At 33.7% G+C, this 24,855-nt stretch overlaps 1 protein-coding gene across 3 annotated transcripts in view; it reads right to left on the reverse strand.

The window, feature by feature from the left end:
- The window catches only part of Rhogef64c (Rho guanine nucleotide exchange factor at 64C), a 105,831-nt gene that overhangs the window by 24,889 nt on the left and 56,087 nt on the right, over positions 1 to 24,855 (reverse strand). For all 3 annotated transcript variants that reach the window (XM_083080501.1, XM_083080498.1, XM_083080499.1), the window contains one exon: positions 6,283 to 6,505. In XM_083080501.1, the coding sequence (XP_082936627.1) occupies positions 6,283 to 6,408 (126 nt within the window). In that variant the 5' untranslated portion in view covers positions 6,409 to 6,505. The remainder of the gene's footprint in view (positions 1 to 6,282; positions 6,506 to 24,855) is intronic.

Below are 24,855 nucleotides of genomic sequence, written 5' to 3' on the forward strand. Positions count from 1 at the left end.
TCATCCTTGTGACTCCACCAGTGCGTCTCCGCGTTGCACAACCACAGACCACTGGCTGAGACTCAACTCGTGTTATTACGACGCCGCTACGGCAAATACGTGTCTCGAGTGCCTTTCGATACAGACAGATCATTCAAGTGATACCTACGTGGCGCAATACGACTGCACTCTTATCGAATGAAGGTTTATAAAAACTGCAATTTTTATAAAAATTTTCGTTTCGTTGACAAATTACATCTAAACTTTAAATAAAAATTATTTATTACTATTTTATATAAGCTCAAGAGAATTTTTCTTGCGCAATTTCTACGTCTCTGACTTGTCTATAAAATTTTACTTGAAAGATAAATGTTTCAAACATGCTATAATAATCTGAATAAAAAAATTAATAGATTTATTAATAGACTTATTAAAGATACATATCTTTCGATTAAAGATACATATCTTTCGAAATTTCTCCTTTTCCTTATAACGACGAAAAAGAATCCCGTCGAAGCAATTAATAACGTTCAGATAAACTTTCAATCTACTTGTCACTATAACGATCGGTTTTTAAATTTCATTTTTAAACATGCCGAATCACTTCCAACATAATCTAAAAGGTGTTGCATATTCGCGGAACCGATTAAAAGGCGCTTATTCGCCGCGATTGGAAAGAAGAAATACGGGATGGTTTTTGCGCGAAAATTACGTCAAGAAAAGGAAAGTGACACGCTCGGCGGCCCACGGTGGCGGCAAAATTTTCACCTCGCAAAGAACCTGTCGCGGCAGCGACGGCGATAAACGGGGATGATAAACTTTAGAGACGATACGCGCCAATGAGTGTGACGACGACATGACACTTTTAGAATCTGCAGTACCGGTGAAAATGTTAGATGAGAAGAAAACACTCGAGTCGTGTGCAAATACCTTGCGTTCGAATACGCTCATTTTCAAACGAATAAATCAACTAGTTGAATCCCCTTGCCATTTATTGCCATAAATTTACTGTCCAATATAAACGTTAAATTCCTATCTTTATTCTTAAAAGGGGCAAGAAATTAATTAACTCATGCCCGATGATAATTAACAAATATTTATGAATCCGGCTTGTAATTTATTAGATCTATTCTAAACGATATCTATAAAGTAGATCTTATAAATCAAGTGCTTCTTATCTCATGTCGAAGTCTTGTACTACACTCTTTAATTGCCATTGATGTAATTATGTATTTATTAGCGCGTCACAGAAATATTATGGATCTATATCTTTTGTAAATATAAAAAGCTATGTTTCCAATATTTCTTTACTTTGTATTTCTCGTTTTAAAAGGTATGAAAGTGAAGAAAATTAGGTAATAATATTTGAAAATATTTAATAAATTTAGAATATACGAAAGAACCGATAGATGTATATTAAATATCCAATATACATATCTGTCAATAACGTTTTTACGTAATATGCAATACTAGATATTCATATGAGATTGTATTTCAAAGAAATGAAATTATCGAATAGATAGATCAAGTTGAAAGATTAGGTTCAGCTTACGTGACAAAGTATTACTCAATCTTATTACGGCGATATAATTTCAAAATAAATACTGTCAAATAACATATACGTTTTACATGCAATGAAAATTCATTATAAGCAAAAATCTCTTTTTATCATTATAATGTACATATTTATAGAGTAAACTCGAATAAAGTCTCGCATTACCACTCATAAAATCCATAAAAAATTGCACATTTCGCGGCAATTGAAATAATATCAAACGTCTTGATTTCATGTAACATTGACAAGTATTTGAATCTCGTATGATCAAGTGCCATCTTGAAGTTTAAGAAATATAAAAAATAAAAAAGAAAATATGTATAAAATATGTAAAATCAAAACTTTTTTTCTACTAAAAAGATATAGTGAACAAAAAATTAATATATAAAATATATTAGTGAATATCTTTGTCTTTATAAGAATCGAGAGACTGCATATTCACTGCATTTTTTTGTGGAGATAAATAATGTCACAATTGAAGGTAAGAAATTGCGGGGGAATAAAGAATGTCGAAAGTTTCGCGCATAGCAACGTGGATCAAATACTAACTAAACTAGTTGGTCTTTAGCTCGCAAGAACCAGGAACGCTCGAAGGAGCGTGGAAAGTTGAGCGTCTGTGAGAAATCCCGTATGTTCGAATAGTTACATAAAGTATTACCGGTCACGCAGCACAGCAGAATGTCGCTAAAGCCCCGGATTACAGAATGGCTAACGAGCAATCCGGTAGTCTGTCAATATAGGAAGAAACGATATAACATCTTGAACCGACAAGTTCTCTTAATAAAAACGCATTGTCATTGATTCGTTATTTTCACATCATGAATTCGTGATAAATTACGATTATCAAATTATGACAGGAGCATTGTCGTCTGTATTTTCCAAACACGGAGGCGAGCACATAATGTATAATAAAAGCGAAATGAGGATCATCGTCTCTTTCATGCTCCATTTATACGATGCAAGAACCTCCTTAATAATTCTCTAACGTGTCTGAGAGGAAACCGTACAGCTGTTGCTAAAATAACACCTTACGAAATCTGACGTTGTACGTAAATATATTTTATTATCGGTTTGTGAGCGATGTCCAAGGGTTTCTTACGATCTCGGTTATCCAATTAGACCTTGCGATTCGCGATGAGAACGCGTTGGGAAAATTTGTAGCTGAATTGAACATAAATTATAACACAACGTTGTCACCGACTAATGTTTTCGCGGTTACTTAAAATTTATTTTTAGGCAGCCTCCGTCGTAAACAAGGCACTTGCTTGGTATGTGAGGTGCGTGCACGCCCGTATGTGTGGAGGTGATTTATGCATGTGCGATCGTAAAGTTTGTTCCTCTCTTACCCCAGCGAATGTTCGATTCGCGTATCACTCTCCTGGACGGCCAGCCTTTTGCCGCATAAACGTGCGAGATTACTCAAGAAATTGCGCAAATTTATTCCCATTCGTAACACTTGTCGATGCGACAGAAAGTAATAATACTTACATGCGCGAAATAATGATACTTTATAAATCCGCTTGTATTACTTATAAATCGACCGCTATAAATCGGTAAATACGGAATCTCTACGTGAAGTTTCTTTGTTTATCGTTAAATCCATCTTTAATCATTTGAACATTTTAGCACATGTATTGCAATTTTTAAAGATCATATACGACAGATCTCCGATCACATATGATAAATATAAAAAAAAAGATTTAATTAATGACAAGATTTACAATGATATATATTTCGTGTGATCGAGAAATATATAAGAATATCTTTGAAACACTTTTGAAACTTTTTTAAAACTTGCATTTACAAGCCAAGAGTAAAGTATACACATTGCTGTATCCGCGCTAGAAAAATCAGTAGTTTCACTATACGATACAGAAAAGAAAGAAATCTCATTCCTGAAAGAGATTGCAAATCAGCATAAAAAAAGAAAGTCGATCTTGTCGCTCTGTACGCTATAGACACATAAACACGTATATGTATATAGACAACATAAATACAGACTTGTCATGATAAATTGCGCAATTAAATTGCAATTTTAAACATGACAGTCAGTTCGTTGATCGACGTGTTAATCGCATTATTAAAAGAAGCAGAATATTCAATTTCATTAAAAAATATTACATTTTTTCATCATTATTGCTGCTCGAGAAAAATTTACAGAACTTATTAAAAAATTTGTAACATATGTTTGTAAATTGTATACAATTGCATTAATTAGAAACAATTTGCGAAGGATATATATTTATGACTATCTTTCATATCGATCGACACTTTATTGTAGATTGAACCGGTCAACATTCGAGACAGTCTTCTCTCGAAAAAACGTATCATCGCGATTAAGTCGACGCGAAATATTTGATGTCATAATCGGCGGCGACTAGTTTTAATGTAAAACCAGGCGAACCATTGTCCAAGCGACAGAAAAATTGGGACACGAAGACCTTATGTCTCATTATGACAGTTGTCCTTCGCGAAATGTTCTCTATTTCAGAGTTTCTGGTTTTATGCCGCGCCAAGTTTCCCTCTTCGGACTTTTCTCTTTCGTGACATGCTGTGTATCAAGATCTCAAGTATATAATTGGAATATAAATCATGCGACAAGTTTTCAGATCAACAAGCAAAATGGAAAATAAATATCTTGCGCGATAATTGTAATGAAGACAGCAAAAGAAAGAGAAAGGAGAATAATCATTGAGATATCTGCTAACTAATTCGTTTTCTTGGACAGATATCCTTGCTTTTTCATTTTGCATAATTTTATTTTTTAGAAATATATAAATTATATAAAAATACTGTGGGCTAAATAATTGTTATTATTTTTTTTAAGAATTAAAATAAAATTCTTTATACGACATCCGATATTGATATTACAAGTAACCGATAACTTTCTAACACACACACACACACACAATCCTGACATTTCATATAATTAAAAAATCAATATTCACAAAGAAAGATTCTTACTTGGTCAAACGATCATTTAAAGATCCAGCTTTTTCCTTAATGAAAATAAACATGAAGCAAATACCACAAACTCCATCGTAAATTTTGTCCAAGTGTGTCTCTCCACAATGAGACAGGAATATAGAAATTTAAACCGCAAAGCCATAAGTTTTTCGACTGATAGACCGGCAGATTTTTTATCAAAGCGGATGTTTAAGCGACACTTCATGTGCCACTCTCTACTATCGTAAAACGCGAATGTCCACGTTGTTTAAATGAAATTGATTTGCGAAATTCATTGCAATATGAATTGCTTAATGGATGGCAATTCAAACAATAAAATATCACATCATTATGCAGCGTATTTGCGATCAACAAGTATAACATATATCGTAATAAAATTATTTATAGCAGGTTATTCTAAAGTGTGTGTTCTAAAGTGTTTATTTATATCTTTAGATTTCACTTTAATGATAAGTTTTATAGAGAAATAAAATGTTAATGCGATTGTATATATGTATTGAATGGAAAATTTTTTACCAGAATTAAAAGAGAAAATATGCCGGAAGAAAGAGAGAATATATTTGCATTTTCCATCATCTTCGATTTTTTTATATTGCTAGATTTTTATGAATTTTATATATCGTATTAAGTTAGTTCATATAAAATAAAATTATATAAATAAAAATTATCTACTAAAACTAAATAAATAAATTGCTTGTTCATAATTTATGATTACACTAAAATTTTAAATATGTTATTTTTGTGAAGCTTATAAAAAACTAATAACATGCTTATTTTAAATATAATGAAAATAAGAATTGATGATTGAGACGTGTCAAGTTGAATTATTATCTACATATTATTAACGTCTAGCAACATTGAAAAATAATATGATATGCGGGAGGGAACAGAAAGGATAAAGACAGAAAGAAAGTGAAGGTACAAAAAAGTCTGTGATCTAAGAGATAGGCAACAACCACGTCACGTTCATTCATCCCCACATTACGCAAGCGTATACTCAGTAATTAATCCATCCGAGTATGCACTTTCCCTATTTTGACACGCTAGCACGGCTTACCACCGTTCTTTCTCCGTCATGATAAACATCCGTAAGATGGTCAATTTGCTTTTTGTAAGCAACAAAAACTCTATACCAGCAGCCACGATATTGGTTCTAAATGCATGCTATATAAGTACTTTGTATCCAAGAAATTATACGTAGTATTATCGTTATATAAAGACGTTGTCGAGCTGCAGCAAACATATTGAGAGGAAAAAGAACTATTGACTATTGACTTTTCTTTATTCGAGGAAATAGGATGGAAGATACTTGAACTTGTTGACACTTGTTTTGTTTCAAATGGCAATTAAATTATTATGCAGAGAAATGCAGTACCAAAGAAAATTTTTCCTGGTTGCAACCGTCATCTTGTGTCGGATACATTATTGCATATCGTCGTCACAAGAGCGTTCTATTTTTGTCAAATATCTTGAAGAAATAATCGATATTCTTTCCTTGTGAGAAAAGACGGAAAGAAAAGCAAGTCAAGCTACAACTAGACCGCGCGGAGAAATGCAACATCAGAAAAGCTCTCCTTGAGAACCTCTCGGCTTCATGCCGCACCAGCTCGGCATCTCGTAATAACCGACCGCGGATGAGGTTCCACGATTTCAACCTCGGTTTTGTCCCGTTATGTAAAACGCCCGCATAAGAGGCGTCTCGCATCCGACACGCTCTCCCGCGCATCATATCGAGCGACTCCATAAATCGGATATCGACGGGTGAATTTTTATTAACTTACCTTGCCGGAAGCGGGCGAGCCCGACGTCGGGCTCAAGCCCTGTTGCAGATGATACATCTGGGGGGTGAGCATAGACGGTGGTGCGCCAAGGCTACCCGGGGCGACAGCCACGCTCGTCATGGTCATTTCCCGCGACGGTCGCAGACCTCAGTGTCTTCGTAGCACCAGCAGTCCGCGCCCTTCTGCTCGTCGCGCAATCTCGCATTCTCAGCTCCTAACGAATCTGTAACCGATAATAGAACGATTGACTTCTTTAGATGCATCTAATGGAAATAATACACACTGTTTTGATAAAAAAAATTTTACTGTGAAAGTGTCACACGTGTTCGAACAATGATAATCTTCCTAGATCAATTTGAAACACTCGAACAAATCTTTCAATAAGAAATTGTAACTTCAATGTAAGGCAAAATAAATTTAAAATGTATATCATGATCTTATAATATTTTAATATTTTTATAAAAGATCTTTATAAAAACTTTTGATATTTTTATAAAAGATTAATATTTTTATAAAAGATCTTTATAAAAACTTTTGATATATAATTAATATCAATTTTTTCCTGATATTTATTTTAGGAAATATAGTTTTGAGATAAAATAGAAATTGTGCTCTTTATGTAATATTTAATTCGGATTTGTTTCATAAAGAGAAATTCAGAGCTATTCAGACATGAGAGATGCTGATACTAATTGTATTATCTCTCTAGTGAAATCTATTTCAACGGCGAAATGATGAGTACGGGTTCGACAGTAGCAAAACGGCAGCAATTCCTTGCATAATCACCACGATAAATTATGTAACCTGACAATAGTACGGTGCAATTTCACTTCTCTGTTAAGAGATCACGATTATGCAATTTTCGTCGTGCCAGACGAGATATTTGACCGACGAGATATTTAACCGGCTAGATTTAGAAATCTAGAAAATGTTAATTCAAAGTTATCAAAATCACGAGCGTTGAGTAGCGACAAACATATTTCGCAGATTTTATGCCTGTTTAAGCGTCATGTAATTTTTCAATAACATTTATTTTTTCGACAGTATAATTAATATGTTTTCATCAAATTAGAGATTTGTGACATAAGATTTTATTCGCGAATTTATATCTTTATTTAATTGATGCAATTACCACTTATTTCATTATATTTTGCTATTGTCTATTAATTTTGAATTTCTATTTCTATTATAATTATAATTCTATTTTATTTTGTAATATAAACATTTAAATAATATTTTGATAACATTCAGTGTATCAATCAGAAGGAATCAATACGTAATGACTTTAATGCAAATCACAAATTTAAAAGCCAGATATAAAATACAAATTCAGTTTCAATTATATAATATAACATCAAATTAAAATTCGGCATTTATATAAAAAAGAATTATTGTGTAAGCGAACGTATAATTTTGAATCTCGTCCATTATTATTCTATCCGATAACTTTCGTCAATCACCTAAGATCTCTCTCCATTTAAAAACCAAACATAGAAAAAAACAAATCTATCAATTAAATAAAGAACTTTATAAATAATGTATTTAACTAATTATATATATTAACTTCACATACATATATGGAGAATATTTTGTCATGTTGATTTAAAGAGATATTCAATACGAGCAGATTAAATACATGTTTTAAATATAAGAAGACATGGATCTCACTGAACATACGTGCTTTTGTCGTTAGACGGAGTAAAATTAAAATAGATGCACTACTATTAGATGCACCGAATATTTCTCAGCTAACGTCTGTGTCTAACAGTCGATGCAAACGAGTCCCACAAATTAATTCCATGAACGAGGGAACGCGATGTACGAGTGACTGGGTAGCAGTTAATTAACAGAGCGAGAGACTATCTAATAAATAGAACAGATAACCGTTCGAAAAAAAAAGAAATGAACGCGACTGTGAACATCTAACGATGAATTGTATTATAATGCACGCTACCGTTTTAGCGGTAAAGTTACATCCTTTCTAGACGACGAAATTATAATCTTTCATTCATTCTTTTACTTATTTAAACAAATAAAAATTCATCAAGATTTATCTCTTCTATTAGAATCACAACATATTAATTGTTTTTGATTAATTACTTCTTTTTTTTTGCTTGTTTTTCATTTGCGTTAATCTGAATGAAAATTTCAATTTTATATATGGCTTGATTTTTATGAGATTAATTAGAGGAACTCATAAATTATCTCATAAATTAATCTCCTAATAAATAACTCGCTCGAATTATTTTCGTATACGCGAAGAAAAATAAAAAACGTCAAATAAAGACGTCTACAACGAAGCTATCGATCGAACCGACGCATTACAGTCGTGCAGAGCATTCCTGAGATTCTTCCTCATCGATGCACCATCACCGATCGTTCATAATACATGAGCAAGCGCATGCCGAGTAATAACTGAGACGAGTACAAGAACCGACTGAAACTATTTTTGCACGAGATCACAGAAAGAAACAACCGCGAGTGATCCATTAAGATTATATTAAAAGAAACGCGATGCGAATCACGCCAAACTGCATCGATTTATCACATAATACGTTTTATATAACAATTGTAAATCCCTTCTCTTGAATTTTCTATCGTAAACATCAAACGCGAAATTTAAGACTAATAAATTAGACTAGACTAGACTCATTAATTCCTTATTGATCGTATAGTAAAACTGATCATAATTAATAGCATAGTTATACATAATTATACATAGCTTTATACCCGTAATTAAAATTAAATGATGCAATTTTTCATGAAACTATTTACAGGTTAAAGATTAGCATGAAATTGAAAATACATCGATACATCAAAAAATTCTATGATGCTATTAAAGTGTCTTTTGTTAGTGTATAATAATTAAATTTTTTTTATTTTTCTAATATTCTTTTTGAATTTCAATATAAGGCATATAATATTTACGTATACGGACACACATTATTTAAGAGGCATGAATGCGAATCGCGTTTCATGAATTGCAAAACTAGGAGCGAACAAAGAGGAGCAGCGCCGACTCCGTAACAGGGAGTGTACGACTCGCCGAAAGACAATGATCAGGCATTCGCTTTCGTAATGATACGGTACGTCTACGATCTAAGCAACGAGAGAAAGAAAGAAAGAGAAAGAAAGAAACAGCCGTAGGGGAAATGAATGTTGCAAAACGAACTAAATAACATCGGGCTATCATCATAACTTTAAAATCAACGACGATATTCTCTGTCTCTCTTTTCTTGTCTTGCTCTTCTTTTTTGTCTACGAAAAACAGTTTGCAGTCTATAATTATGCGTCGCAAAGACAAACTAAAAGAAAATAATGACTCGACAGAGATAGAATGTACGATGACAGAATTCGAATTCAGAGTATCTCTTTCTTATTCGAAAATTTTTAAATTACTCTGATCACACAAAGCTACATAATATTAAAAATTAAAGAGAATGATTAAGATTTAATTTTTTACTTTTAATTACAAGCAGATTCCATTTTAACACAAATGAATCGATGTTTAATATTCAAAATATCATGAAAAATTATAGAAAATTGCGAAGGAAACAATATAAATTATTATGCTCTCGATAAAAACAAACTGACTCGACACTCCTTGAAAAGTCTGTCAACGAGAAAATGAAAGTAATAGCGAAACATCTCCTGCATGTATATTTGGATGGGTAATGACATTGCGATCATACAAGTAACCAGCCACAGGATGGCGATGATGATGATCATGATGATGATGATGATGATGTAATCCACCGTAAAACCGAAAGACCGCGCATTTCCTCGGTCGTGTAAGTTACGAGCCAAAGCACATGTATTCGCATCGGCTCGTTATGTGCACAGTTCGTTGTACATCGTCGATAAATCGCCACGGTGAAAAGTAATAGCCGCGGAAATCGCGCATAACGGACAATTATGTCGTTACTATAGTAATACAGCAATAAGCATCGCGCAGGTTTACCCGAAACTTTGAATAAATCGGCGCCATGCGATTTCTTACGATGCACGATGCACGAGCTTATGTAATAAAGTCATTTTCAGATTCTTAAGTCGTAATCGAATTTTAAATGCATGTTTAACGAATTTCGAGGCAATAAACTGAAGCAGAATAGATAGCTTCTAGAAATTTAGAAAGTGAAAGAGATCGCGCAAGAGAAACATGTAAATTTTGATATTAATTTGAAATTGAATTTTGAATTTAATATATTATTCACCAGTAAAATCTTCATCTTGTTAATAGTAATAAGAAATATGCAAAATCAGAGTATCCTAGAATTATATATATATTTTTTTTATGCCGTTATACATATAACACCGTTACATTTACATAATCATAGAGATTTTTGCCGAATATAAAAAATTTTACACGATCGTGTAAACTCTCAGATAATGCTTTGTTATATGATCATCTTCCAACCTTATCATATGCACGTTAATTACGTCCTTCAACGAACTAATCGTCGACATAAATTGTATAGTGGGATAAAAATACGTCAACCTTTCACCTAATGATATATCAGCTTATATATGTAATTTGCCATGTGTCACACACAATTTAAAATATTGAAAAAAATAATTATTTGTCGTTTATGTTGAAATTATAATAAAAAATCATAATGTATAATTGAGAATTATATAATCGCCAATTACTTACTATGTTTATTAAAATAAAAGAAAGAAATAAGTTATTACGCAAAGTGATATTTTATCACTTTTATTATTACAGAATATAATAATAATAATAGTAATAATAATAATAATAATTATTATTATTATTATTATTACTATTATTATCATTATTATTACTATTATTATTATTATTATTATATTATTATTACTTTTAGAGAAAATTAAAGAAACAACGATATCTCGTCCTTCGCTACTTTCCACGAGAAAAATCTGCAAGTTACGAAAGTCTAATCAAAATCTCTATACTCATCTTCCGGAAGATACGCGTGAGACGCGGCATACCGTTAATGTAGGTTAACACACCTCTCGAAGGACGTGAGTGCATACTCCGAGTACTGTTAATCCGCGCCGACTGGGTCTCATCATCATGCAGCGTCGTGTTCAATGATTTTTGCTTAAGCAATGTCGCGTCGTGCATTTTGAGACGCAACCAGTATTCAAGATGCGAATATTTATATATGCGTGTACAGTAACATATAACTAGAGAACTATAAACCTATATCGAAAGCGGATCAATCTCTATCATATTGAACGTATTATTGATTAAAAAACAGTGATATTTAATTTTTAATGTTATCTAAACTATAAAGTATATGAATTCAATTATAACATGACATAAAGAATTAAAATAAATTTATATTTATGATTATATATATAACAAAACTTTTTGTAATCTTTGTATGCATTTAATTTTCGTATAAATTCAATTGATATATTTATTTGATGTAATTAAACATGAAACATGAATAATTCTGAAATGCCAATGGCAAATTCTTCGGAAACGTGTTATAATATAAAATAAGCAAACAATTATATAAACCAGATAATAGTTTCTTTGTAAAATAATTGTTTAAATCTTTATCTCATTAGTCAAAAATTCGATAAATCCAAAAATGTGTTTGAACAGAGTTAGTTTTGCATTATTCTGATTTAACTTTATAATTATAATTTATTATATATTTAAAAAATTACATCTTATTAATATAATATGATTGACACAGACATAAATTTCTAAAATGAGATTGATTGAGGTAATTGTGACAGTGGGGCGAATGTGAAATCGTAATATTCTCTAGTGATAAAATTAAGTAACTATCTTATAGTAATATTATCGAATTAATAGTCCTCAATTTCATGAATTTTTAGTAATAAACGAAGCATGAAAAAAACATTGTAGATTTTACTTCATAAACGTTATCTCAATATTTGCAAAATATATAAATGTTTGCATATTATAAATAAATAGATAATAGAAAACAACCATTGCTTCTCTTATTTACTTTAATGACACTGCATACTCTTTGAAATGCTAGACTAAATATATATTGCGTGTATAACATTTCTCTCAATTTATAGAATGTTATTTCAATATAAAACACAATATTTATATGTGGAGTGGCATATTTTATAAAGAAATAGAATATCAAGAAGTATCGGGCGTGACAAAGCGAATCGGAAAGATGAAAGCCAACGCAAATGCCAAGACACATTAACTTTCCCATGGTCAACGACCGCTGAATGACGTCCAGTATGGCTAACTTATTATCGAATAGAAAATTCAAGATCGCACAAATTCTCTTATTCAATAACCGATTGACCGACGTCATCAGAAAGCCAATGTACCTTAACATATGTTAAAGTTTGGTTTTCACGAATGCCGATCGCGGATGATCCTGATACAGGTGATGATTTGGCCGAATCGATAACGGTTCTCGAGAGGAACGGTTATTGACGGCGATCGCGAGATCGGCAACGAAGGGAAAAAGAAGCCCAAGAGACAACGCTCCCGTCAGGTTCGTCGAAAGCTGGTAACGGAGATCGCCTTCCACGAGAAGTCCTCGCGAAGACGATCCCGAGGACGATCTCCGAGGCGGAGTCACGTGACGCGAAGCGTGAAATTACCCCGATCGGCACGCGTACATCGAGCGACAAGAACGCGAATAATGGTCTTCTCTTCTCTCTCTCTGTCTCTCTCTCTTTTGCCGGATCGCCGCAGATTTATCTCGCTCGAGAGTCGCGCCTCGATGCTCACCGCGGCGGAGATATTGCAGCACAGCATCCTCCGTTGCCAGTCAACGATCTTCGCAACGACGCGTAACTCCGGTCAACGTTAGGAAGGAAATTTGGAAAGCGAGAAGTCAGCACTTTTGTTATCTCCCTTGACATATAAAATCAATTTCGCACGCACGCAAGTTTCTTAAGATTGTGTATAGTATCTATTTAGATTTCTCCTCGTAATTACTATCACAGCTTGAATCAAACTTTTTCACAAACATACAGAGAAAAAGATCTCTCCTTCTTCCTCTCTATAATATTATATAAATATTATTATTACATTATTATATTATTATATTATTATATTATTATATTATTAAATATTATAATTACTCCATAACATGAGAAATATAATTAAAAATATAATTAAAAATCTGAATAATCATAAAAGCAAGTAAAAAAAATTCCAACTTCATTATCCGATAATGGAATTGTGAAATAATAATTGTATCCGCGCGCGATGGTAATAATGAATTTGCGACACTAAGAATGAAATTAAAAAAATTTATCAAAGATAAAATATTACCGTAACAACGCTTACGGCAACATTTACCGTAACAAATGACGGTACAGCGATAAGTCAACGAGATGCGAGATTTACAAAGTGAGACATGAGTGCAACATCAATGCCGCGCGATCCTTGTTTCGAAAAGGTGGTTGGGAAAGCCTGAATCCTGATAAAATACTGATGAAACGCGATATCGCGGATCTACCCTCCGACAAGTCGGCGCGACCGCTCAATTGAGACGGTGTCAGTTGCGAAAGGCGCGAGAGAGCGGCGTAAATGAAAATAATGCACCGCGGAATAGGATGAATGGACGATAAATATAACATGTTACTTCTCGCGCGGTGCGAAGAGGATAAAAAGAAATCGTAGAGCGACGGAGGCGGGAATCTCTGGAGCCCCCGAAGCGTGAAATTGCCACGTATCGGCACGCGTTACAATACGTGCGGAACAAGTGACCGGCGGAAAGATCTGACGGCAAGAGAGATCTCTTCAGCCAGAGTGGAGAGGCCTCGGTTTCTGGTATTCGAAAACTCTATAAGCGCTTTTATCCCCACATTAGCAATAAAATAGTAGGATAAAATTTTGATATTTTAAAAAATTTTAAATAAATATCAGGAAAAAACCTTAAAAATTAAGATTTCTGTCAAAACTTTATTTATCTTTCTGTAATTTTGTTTATTGGACACTATCTTATTTTATTTATTTTGTTTACTCTTTTTCTCTCTTTTTGTCTCTCGACTTTCATATTTTACAATTAAGAGTAGTTCTCAAATACCATAGTTCCTAATGAAAAATCGGATTCTGAGTAAAATTAGAATTGCGAAAGGCAAGAGAATAGATTTCTAATGAAAAATGCTGAGCAATGAAACAGGATTATGATAATAAGAGGGGACAAACTGGAGATGAGCAACTTCCGTGTCGAACAAGGACGTTCATCAGGAGAAGAAACGCGGATTCTTCTTCTCGAGTTGTCTGCTATCACTCGTTGACGGAGCGCGGAAATGAGAGAGGAGCAGAGAAGGATTTATTTGCCGACTCCGCTGCGGTCGCGAAAATATAGCGAATTACGCGTTATAATTACGGGCGCTGATTGCATTTCTGATTGACCACCGCATTGAGCGCGCCACGAATCTCCTAACGTCATAATACAAACGATTATCCTGCCGGGCGTGCGCTATTAGAGTGATGGATGAGTAATTTGTTGTTGTATAACGAAACTAATTTTTAAGAAAAAATTAGATAATCATCAATTAAGCTTCTCTCTCTATCTGTCTGAAAATATTGTGAAATTAAAATATCTTATTCCAGACAATTTAATTAATTATTATTGTTTAGCATTAATGTTTATTCTTCATAATTTATTTTTTATATTTGTAATTTTTTATAACTTTAATCAATTGTATGTGTGTAAAATAAAATATAAAATACAGTGCTACAAAAATATAAATATTACTATAAATAATAAATATTATTATATGTATAATCATACAGTTTTATAATATTTATATTTATATTTTTTGAGTCATCGTTATTGATTTGATCAAAAAATTAATGGCTTAATTGGAACGCGTAATTCAAAATGATACTAATCATAATTAATAGGTAGGAAGTTACTGCAGGAGATCTCAATATCATACATAACGGGAAGATTTTACTACTGACCCAGTAATAGTTCGTTGGATGATAGGAAAGGAAAATCGAGCAAAACGAGCGGCCATGAATTCCAACGGAAGTAGGTTAGACAGGGGAACAAGGACCGGCTACACAAAGCAAGATGAACGGGACGCAAAAATGAAATGAAATTTTATAGCGTCTCGCGTGGACCAGTCCGAGCCTCACCACGCTGACCTACTTACGGCTCTATCATGGATCTTCGATCACTTTCATACCGAACCAATCCAACCAATCAGCAACTCGTCTCGGATCCTAGGTCAGTGAGTGTTCCTGACGACCCTTTTCTAATATATTAAAATTTCAATGTTCTTTACATATTCAGAATTAAATGTTAATAAAATTTTATTTTATTTTATTTAAATTTTATTAAATTTTATTTTATTTAAATTTATTTTATAAATTTCATTTGAACCAAATTCCTAATTATTAAGTTTGATTTCTTGTTTCATATTTATTTTAATGCAATTCAATTTAATTATGATAAGAATAAGATGTATCCCAGGAATAATTAACAGTAAAAACTTATATAAAAATAAAAGACAAAATTCCTGATTTATTATGATTAAAAATTCGAATGGACATTTCTGTTCGATTTCAATTCGATTTCACTCCGACAAGGATACGTTTCTAGATCTCGCAAAAATGCAACGAACAACTTGTGTTACAGCTCAAGTATTCGAAACAATCAAAGATCGAGAAACAATCAGCGGACGATAACCCTGATGATCCAGGAAATGTCCGTCCCGATGCAACCCCCGACACGATTTCACCGTTTTCGCTACGTTAACCAACTTGAGAAGCATATTGAAGCGAAACATTCTTGAGACACAAGTATAACAATCTTCAACAAGATATACTCTCTCTATCGTGACTGTCATAAATATGTGTTATATTCTCGGATTAAATATTATTAATATTACCTATGCTTGAAAATGACGCGCTAAATTTTCTTATCATTAATCACGTAAAATAGCGTCATTAATAACCGATGCATCGTTGCGTAACGACAATACCGTTATATCAAGATACTTGAGATAATATTCGCAGCGTACACACAATCCTATACCGTGTATTTTTCCGACTCATTATGTCCAATGTAAAATTATCCGTCAAAAGTCATTTGTATACCGCATTTATATGTCATATATACTTTGAGATTCCCGCATTCTTCACTACTGTTGAATACGATCGCCTGATTATGTCTTACTTTTGTTCCATATAGCAAGTGTGTATAACGTTACGTCCGCTGAGAGAATCAAGACGACCGCATTTAACGTTAAACACCGGAAACGAATACGGCCTTAATGTGTACGGTGAGTACGTTGGACACAGTCCTGTTACTAGAGTATCCATACCACGTGAGGTCACATGAACGTGAATAAAAATTAGGATGCGTTAATAACGTTCCTTGACACGGGTTCCTTTCCGAGAAGAGCCGGTCGTCGCGTTTATGTCCCGCTCGAGAGAGAATATAGTTTATAGGCCGTACATTATGCGTACATGTATTACGTATATATGTACTTATGTTATGTGCGCGAATGCTAGTCGTTGTTAAGCGTACGCGAGACTAAACTGAATAAAATACAATTTACTGCACGTTGGTGATGTACCGCCAGCGTGAATAATTACTCCGGCAACCGCGACGACCATAGGTCGGTTAGCGGAATATCATTTGCTGAAATTAATCCACCGCTAATGACCGGTTACGACAATACGCAAGGTCACTCATAATTAACCTTTTCGATATCGTCGTGTTGCAAAAATTTTGTAAGATCTTCATATAAATTTCGCACATATTTATATTTTTGTTTCTCGTACATACTATAAAAATATAATCTAAGCTTTGTTTGTTGCTTATTTTTATTTCCCATAAGAGACATATGTATCTCGATGATATCGAAAGGATTAAAATAAAAAAAAGTAATTTATAATTCTCTGTTTTATTTTATAAAAATAGAGGAAAAATAAATAATAATATAATTAATATAATTAAATAAAATTAAATAAAATAAATAATATAATTTATCCTCTGTTTTAAAATAACATATTATACCGGAAATTTAAATTTCATCCTTCACATGTTTAATTTTTTCATTATATTCCAAGATATAATAATTTATCACTAATGAATGCTAATGACTTTTTTAAAGGTTAATTTCCGCACAAAGTTACGCATATAAACCGAACAAAATTCGACACACATTTCCGGCGAAATCGCCGAACCAGATCCTTGCTACCTTCCAGATAGATTCTTGTTTCATTCTCGTCAAGGCTGAACTAATTAGTGGCCAAGCTCCATTCCACGATTGGTTCCTCTAACGAGCCTCTTATTACGAGAAAATTCAAAGGCCTTATTTGGCGCGTGTTTATATCATACGGCGACGCGTGGCGATCGGTCTTGCTCGAGTGACCGCTTTATGGTGAGGAAGTTCGTGGGTCTCATTTAGCTCGTATTTACCATACGCGCGGCACGACTTTGCTCTTTCATCGCTGCTTTTACCTTTTCTCGCGACGTCAGGCAAAGAAATGAACGAACGAGTTTCCTCGCTCGTAAAACTCGAACCGTTCTCGCATGTGTCTGAAAGTCCGATGTCGGACATCTCAGGTGTCTTCGCGTCATCCTTGTGACATTAGAGTAATTAAATTTCTGGATATACCAGGAACATGTCTCTTTGCTCGAGACGTTCTCGGATGTTTTCGCGAATTTTAAAAATTTTTCTAATTTGTTTTTTAATTTCATTTCATTTCAGTATTAAAACTTTAATTTTTCAAACTACAAATAATAATATACTTTCATTAATATATCTATTTCTTTCGTATTTCGCTATTATAACTCATTTCAACGCAAAATAAAATATTTTTTCATAATAAGGAATTTAGAAAATGCGATTATCTCAGCTCTTTTCTTTTTCTATCGTCGTAAAACCGTTCAAAAAAACACGCCATCGCCCTGCACCGTACCCAGGTGTAGTCCGGCCACTATGCACAATGTAGGTAGACGGCTTTCCTCGCTTCATGAAAGTGGCCCCTCTTCGGCAATTTGTTACGTACGGTACGCGTAAAACATTCCTTGTAAGAAGCCTCAAGGTCCCTCTCCTCCTTCTCTTCGCTACCTTTCGGTCCCCCTCTTTCTTTCAACCATCTTTCTTTATCCACCTTCGTGACTCTTGACTTCGGATCATCAAAGATCTTTTCGTAACACTTCCATAGGACCATGTATGAGACTTCTACGAGTACATTCATTAAGTATATTCGATACATCGACATATTTAACGATTATTTTTGGATAAAATTGATGTCATACAAATAAAAGAATTAATATTAATTAATAAAATTCTTTAACTTAACTTTGATATAATTTATATACATATTCTTAACTTATAAAAAATAAAATTCTTTGCAAATATTTTTATGATCCATGGTTCTCTCAAAATTAGTTTTATTGATGTAGAAATATAACGTTATAATCGTCGATGTTCGAATTAAAAAAAAGGAGTCAAATAATTCGAAAGTATTTTCTCTCGTCGATAATAGTGAAGTGATAGTATCCTCTCACAGGCTCAAGAATGCGTTCAGTGAGCGGGACACCTATCTTGAAAGAAGCGGCGACAGTGCATAAATGCCACGCAAACGGATCGAGTCTCGACTCGATCGTACTCGCTGGCTGGCGGTGAAGCGATGATGATTGGATCTGCACGATACGAGATCGGTGTCGAGATCGAAGGAACGCCGCGCCGCGTGCGTGCATTCGCATTAATGCCATGCAAACACCATGCAAATTACTACGGAATCTCTTTTTCGATAGCCGCGCACGATCTCGTCTCTATTCTCAGCCCTACATTCGCGTGGAATGCCGACGATATCGACGTCTAGCCTCTTGTAACCCACACACGCGATCACCGACACGAAAATTCGAATTAATCTTCTTAAAGTGCAAAATGCAAAAATTTCGAATAAAAAATATTTCATTTAAAAAACGAAATTATTAAATAAAATAATAATAAATAATTAAAAATAATTATTAAATAAAATAATAATAATAAATAGATTTATTAAAAAGACTATTTTAATAAATTTATATTTAAATCATATAACTGTTGGTAATGGTTCTGAATAAAACAAATTACAATTTTTAAATTCTTATTTAGACTAAATAATGATTTTATTCTAAGAGTAACATACTAAACATTGATTCGCCTAAATGGGCCTTTTTACGCTCGAGATGCGATGATATCTACGTTTCGTGATACTCTTCGTGAAAGTAAAACTATTCGAGATTATCCTGGTAAATCGACCGCTTTGGCCGCGTCTTCGTTTCGTATCGGCGATCCGCGTTTTTACACGACCCAGTTAGCTATCGGTTATGGTTTCGAATCAATTAATTATTGCGTGTCCAAAGAAACGTATCGTCGTCACGCTCTCGCGTCGACGCCAAACGTAGTGTCTTGACAAGCGAATCGAGGGCCGGTTTCGATAGGAATTTAATCATGAGTATCAATCGTAGCATCATCAACACATATTGCATAAAATGACACCTGCTCTGGTGGTATTCGTAAACATCGAGTAATACAGTCACATAATTTATAAATACAGTATTCTGACACCGAAGATAATTTATTATACAATAGTATGCTATGACAATGTCATTTTCACTTATGCAATTCTCCCAAGAATAATTGGACTGTACCTGTATATATTTACGATCAAAAAAGGATAATTAATTAAATTATGTTATTTCGCGAATTGGAGATAAATGCTACTCTAAAAATTCAATCATGCATTCAATATTGATACGTTGAAATCCAATGTGTTGCGAAAATAGTCTCGATGGAAGAGAGGCACCCACGCTCGAATAAATTATTAAAATGTGATAGCGTCAAGATATATTTCTTATTACAATAAAGTTGTTAAAATTAGATATGATTAAACAAAATAATACAAAAGATCATAAATAGAAAATATTACGATATGATAAAATATTCCGATATTAGTAACGTCACAAATTTTGATCATGAAAGTATCATTAACTGCCAAATTATTATAAAAGTATATCTTTTAGGAATCTAATGTAGCGCGATGAAAGTTCGAAGTATATAAACTAGCCTACCAACGTGTTACGAAAATGGCCTTGATGCGAGAGAGACACCTACACTCGAATAAAATATGAAATAGCTAAAAAAAACGATATTGTCACACAAGCGAATAGTTTTCTAATCCCCCATCATCCGTTAAATAGCAAAAATAATAGCAATTTCTACATATATCTATCCTTTTTATTAAAATTTCGTCGCAAATAATATAAATAGTATATAGAAATAATTAAAAAAAATAATAGAACCCAAAATTATCTTCATATTCTACATCTACACTTACAAAGTCTAATGAAATACGCCAATCTTAATTTAATTTAATAGAAAAAAGAAAGCAAAAAGAAAAGTACGTAGAGAGATTAATCTTTCAAGCGTGGACGCCATTCTTAGGATTAATTTATATATACCGTTTATCAAAATTTAGACATATATCGAGCCGTCAACTGAAACGTCAATCGAGACCAAATACTAAAAATATCAATGACCGTTACGTATCCGTTAACTACATGTCTTCATCGTTAATACTTTTACTTATTTTATTGACGCATCTATCGAGCACATTTTATTACACACCTGCCCGATATCGAGAAAGCATCACGGCAATTTGCTCGCGCGTCGAGATAAGAGATCTATCAAAAATAAATGATCATGATCGGGAACGTGCAAGCGAGTTTATAATAATATGCTCTCTTGAATAGGGAAGTCACTGTCCTCTCTGTTAAAGCGCCTTTCCCCTCGCTATATTGCATGCGAGCGAATGTGTGTACGTCGGCTTGTTCTTGTAACGAATCGGTGCCGCTCTCGGTAATGATTCCATCATCGTCAGCCAGGTCAACGTTCACGCTCCATTCACCAAGGAAGGTCACCATATTTAAATATATCCTAAATGGATTATAATTGCGATTTGAATTTATTTCTCCGCAAAATTCCCGTTTGATTTTGTTCTTCAACGAACATCACGAAGAATGTCGATCACGTTCGAAGCAAGGAGGAGAACGGACATTTGCTTCTCTTCGCCATTCGCTTACAACCTCACGGTTAATATACATACTACGTCATTCCGAGAGATCTCCACCGACGTATATCGCATAAAGAGAAGTTTGGTCAATTCCGCGCGCCGAGATATACGACATCGTAGAATGCGAAATGTTTCGACTTATATAATTATCGTTAATTATTACACGCGTCGTCTTCTAATTAACACGAATGACGGACTGTGAAAATTTATCCGCGATCGCGCGCTTCCTCGATGTTAAAATTGCATCACGTGTTCTATCCATGCGCGTAAATAAGAATGCAGCGAAATATATAATGGATATTTAATCGTCGTAAGAGTTTATAATAAGAATATATCGTACGATAAGATTTCCCGCTTAATCATTCCGTTTAATAACGTGATTTTCCACTACACAAAGATCATCAAAGAATCGCCATTTTGAAAGGTATTGTGTGGAATTAAGCAGTGTCCAATCAGCCAATTAAGCTTGCCACAGAAGGTAACTCTATCACGAGAGAAAAGCAAGATCTGACAACAGCAAAACGTCGCGACGTCGCGTTTAATACTATTAAATTAGCCTAGAAACGGATAATAATAAATCTAGACCGGACGAATATATGAACCGTAACTCTACGTATAATGTACGTGTGAATTATACGTATGTGTAAAATTATATATAATTACATATACACTTGCGTATGAAATTAGAGACATTCCTGTATATTTATTCAAACTGCAATTTGAAATGTGCAATATTTAAAATATTATGTTATGACACTATAGAGAAAATACCTCTCTCTTAGAAATTTTGCTTCCTTCTCGTATAAATTTTAAATAAAGAAAAAAATTATATAAGACAAAAAAAGAGATAAGAGGCGAAATTTATTATATTCTACAATTTTTACAAGATACATTGTAAAACATTATATGTATATTTGCACTCTATGTAAATCATTATCAAATCAGATTAATTCCTGAATCTATTTTTTTGTACGTCTCTTAATATCTCATTTCCTCTTCCGTAATGGAAAGAAGCTATCTCCGGATTAAGGATAGGATTAAGTACACGTTTCGCGCGTACACAAGGATATAAGCGGCACTGTGCCAGAACGCGAAGACCGACTTTTGCTACCAGTCAATTATTAAATGGGTAGCTTAAGCGTATCGTACGCAACGCTGCCTAGTAATCGGAAAACGAAGACAATGGCCGCCACGCCATACCGCGGATAAGGTTAACAGCCTTCATCGCGAGACTACACAAGTGTTTTCTACATGGCATGCACCTGCCGTGCACGTGTGTGACTGAGGCACATGTGCACATGTGGAAAGAACACATTTTGTTCGATGTTAAAAGTCCGCGACAATAATATGAAAACTCGTATGATTTTCTTAGGCTTTTGCTTAGAGAAATAAATAAACATTTATTTTATTATACAAGATGTGATATCATATCGGAAATATATTTTTAAATATAATTTTATCACAAAAAGATACGTAGAAAGAAAATTATATATTTATGTTACTTTCGAGAAATGATTTCCCCAAAATTGTATAAAAAACATTCCGGATGCTAATGTCAGGTGAGAGAATTATTATATATTACATGTATTTAATTAGAATTAATGACTTTCAAACTAGATTCCTTCGTCACTTTGCCACTAGCTGATATTATTCTATTTTCAACAGATTACTGAGACTATATGTGCTACTTGATTTACAGATTATCTTGCGACTCTCTTCAACTTGACGCATCATCGCTAGCCAGGCATTAAAGTCTCTTCTTTTCTCGCGACTTAACGTTGCAGCACGACCGGTCAGTAACTGTGACTGATGTACAGGGACAAATAATTAATTGCGAAGGTAAGAGAACGAGTTCGCCGACTTAGAAAAGCGGTAGGAGCGAAACGGAGCATTTCCTTCTCCCGATAGCGAAATTCAAACCGGTCGCGCTGCCATTTTCCCCAAGTTTTTACCGGCACGATCAACGGTTTGTTCGGCACAAACGGGTCATCCAGGTCATCTCGCTTCCTTATCCTTCTTAAGTTTACTGAAAACTCTCTCGATGATGATGAAAAGAAATATAACAATTCTAGTAATAACATGTTCTGGTATTCGGCTTAATGACGCGGAGAATTTACATGAGTATTTCACGGCGATGAATTCGATAGCAATTCGTTAATCAAAGGAGGTGACCGGACTACGAGATTAACGGAAATCTTATTTTTAGATTGAGAACAACGGTTTTTTTACAATGAAATAAAATCAACATTCAAGTCAATTTTAAATTTAAATCTATGTAAAAAATTCTGCCATGTTACACTGACTTAAATTTCTAATTTAATATAATCGTAAGCTGTCAAAGTATGTTATCAAACTAAATAAAAATATCTATCACATATATTGTCTCTCTTTCCGCTCAATTAAAAATACATTGATGTAATAGATAATTTTCGAATATTATTAATATGTCCAGTAATCATCTATACATTGTCAAGATGTCTTTCTCTACGTCTATTAATATTAACGATCCATTTATAACATCCTCTGCACTATCTTCTCAAGTACTATTGACGTAAGGCAAACATGACATTCATCAGTCACCGCAAGTATACTGCAACGATGTAGCCTAGGTAGTATTTTCTCAGTACCGTCGTTCCGGTATAGCGCGTAGGCCCAAGAAGTTTGTGTGCCGCATTCCAATCTGCACCACCTAGACCGGTATTAATTACCTAAGTCGATAAGCGAGGCGACAAGCTGCGTATTGGCGACGGATGTCGCATTACGGGACTTTTCTACCGTCACGCGGCGTAGAAAGGAGTTTTGTGGGCATGTGTACGTATGTGCGTGCGTGTGTGTGTGATTTGCGCCGGCATAAAAGGACATATCTGGCGATTACGTGGACGTTCGTTCAGATTAATCTCTCCGCTCGCCGCATCGAGTGAAGAGGTGCCAATAGCACGCAGCAGTTGCTGAGAAATTATCCTCGCGGATGAAGAACGAATGCCTCGGCACACATGATCTTCAAAGCAGCGAATTTTTCATGCTTGAACTGCATTCTTCGCGCACTTTGACCCTTTACAGTTTTCTTTCGCGGGCCGCGCGACAAGCCTCTTAGGACATAATTCGAATCATATGTCATGCAGCTTGGAATGAATGCATTAACTGTTACTCAGCCCATAATGATTATTTAATAATTTAATGATGAAGTTAGTTTAAAAATTATTTTTTTCATGAAATGATTTTTTTTATCGTAATCTGATTTTTTAGAGAAACTACCTTCTTCGAATATTAAATAAGCCATATTTTAAATAAAGAATATTAAAAAAATATTATTTTTTTAAATATTATATATATAATCATTTTTTTTAAATATGAGATTAATAGAGAGAAATTAAACAAAAAATTAATAATAAAAAAATAATGAACTGTGTGTAAAATTTTTAGTAAAATTTAGAATAATCGATTTTTTTTAAATTCTTACTATATTTTTGATATATTTCTCTAATTATTAGAATCATATATTTATTTCTCAATGGCTTTACCTATATTTGCGTTTATAT

This window comes from Camponotus vicinus, unplaced genomic scaffold (genome assembly GCF_025532165.1).
Source record: "Camponotus vicinus isolate PSW18456_S1 unplaced genomic scaffold, iyCamVici1.0 SCAF_10, whole genome shotgun sequence".
NCBI lineage: Eukaryota > Metazoa > Arthropoda > Insecta > Hymenoptera > Formicidae > Camponotus > Camponotus vicinus.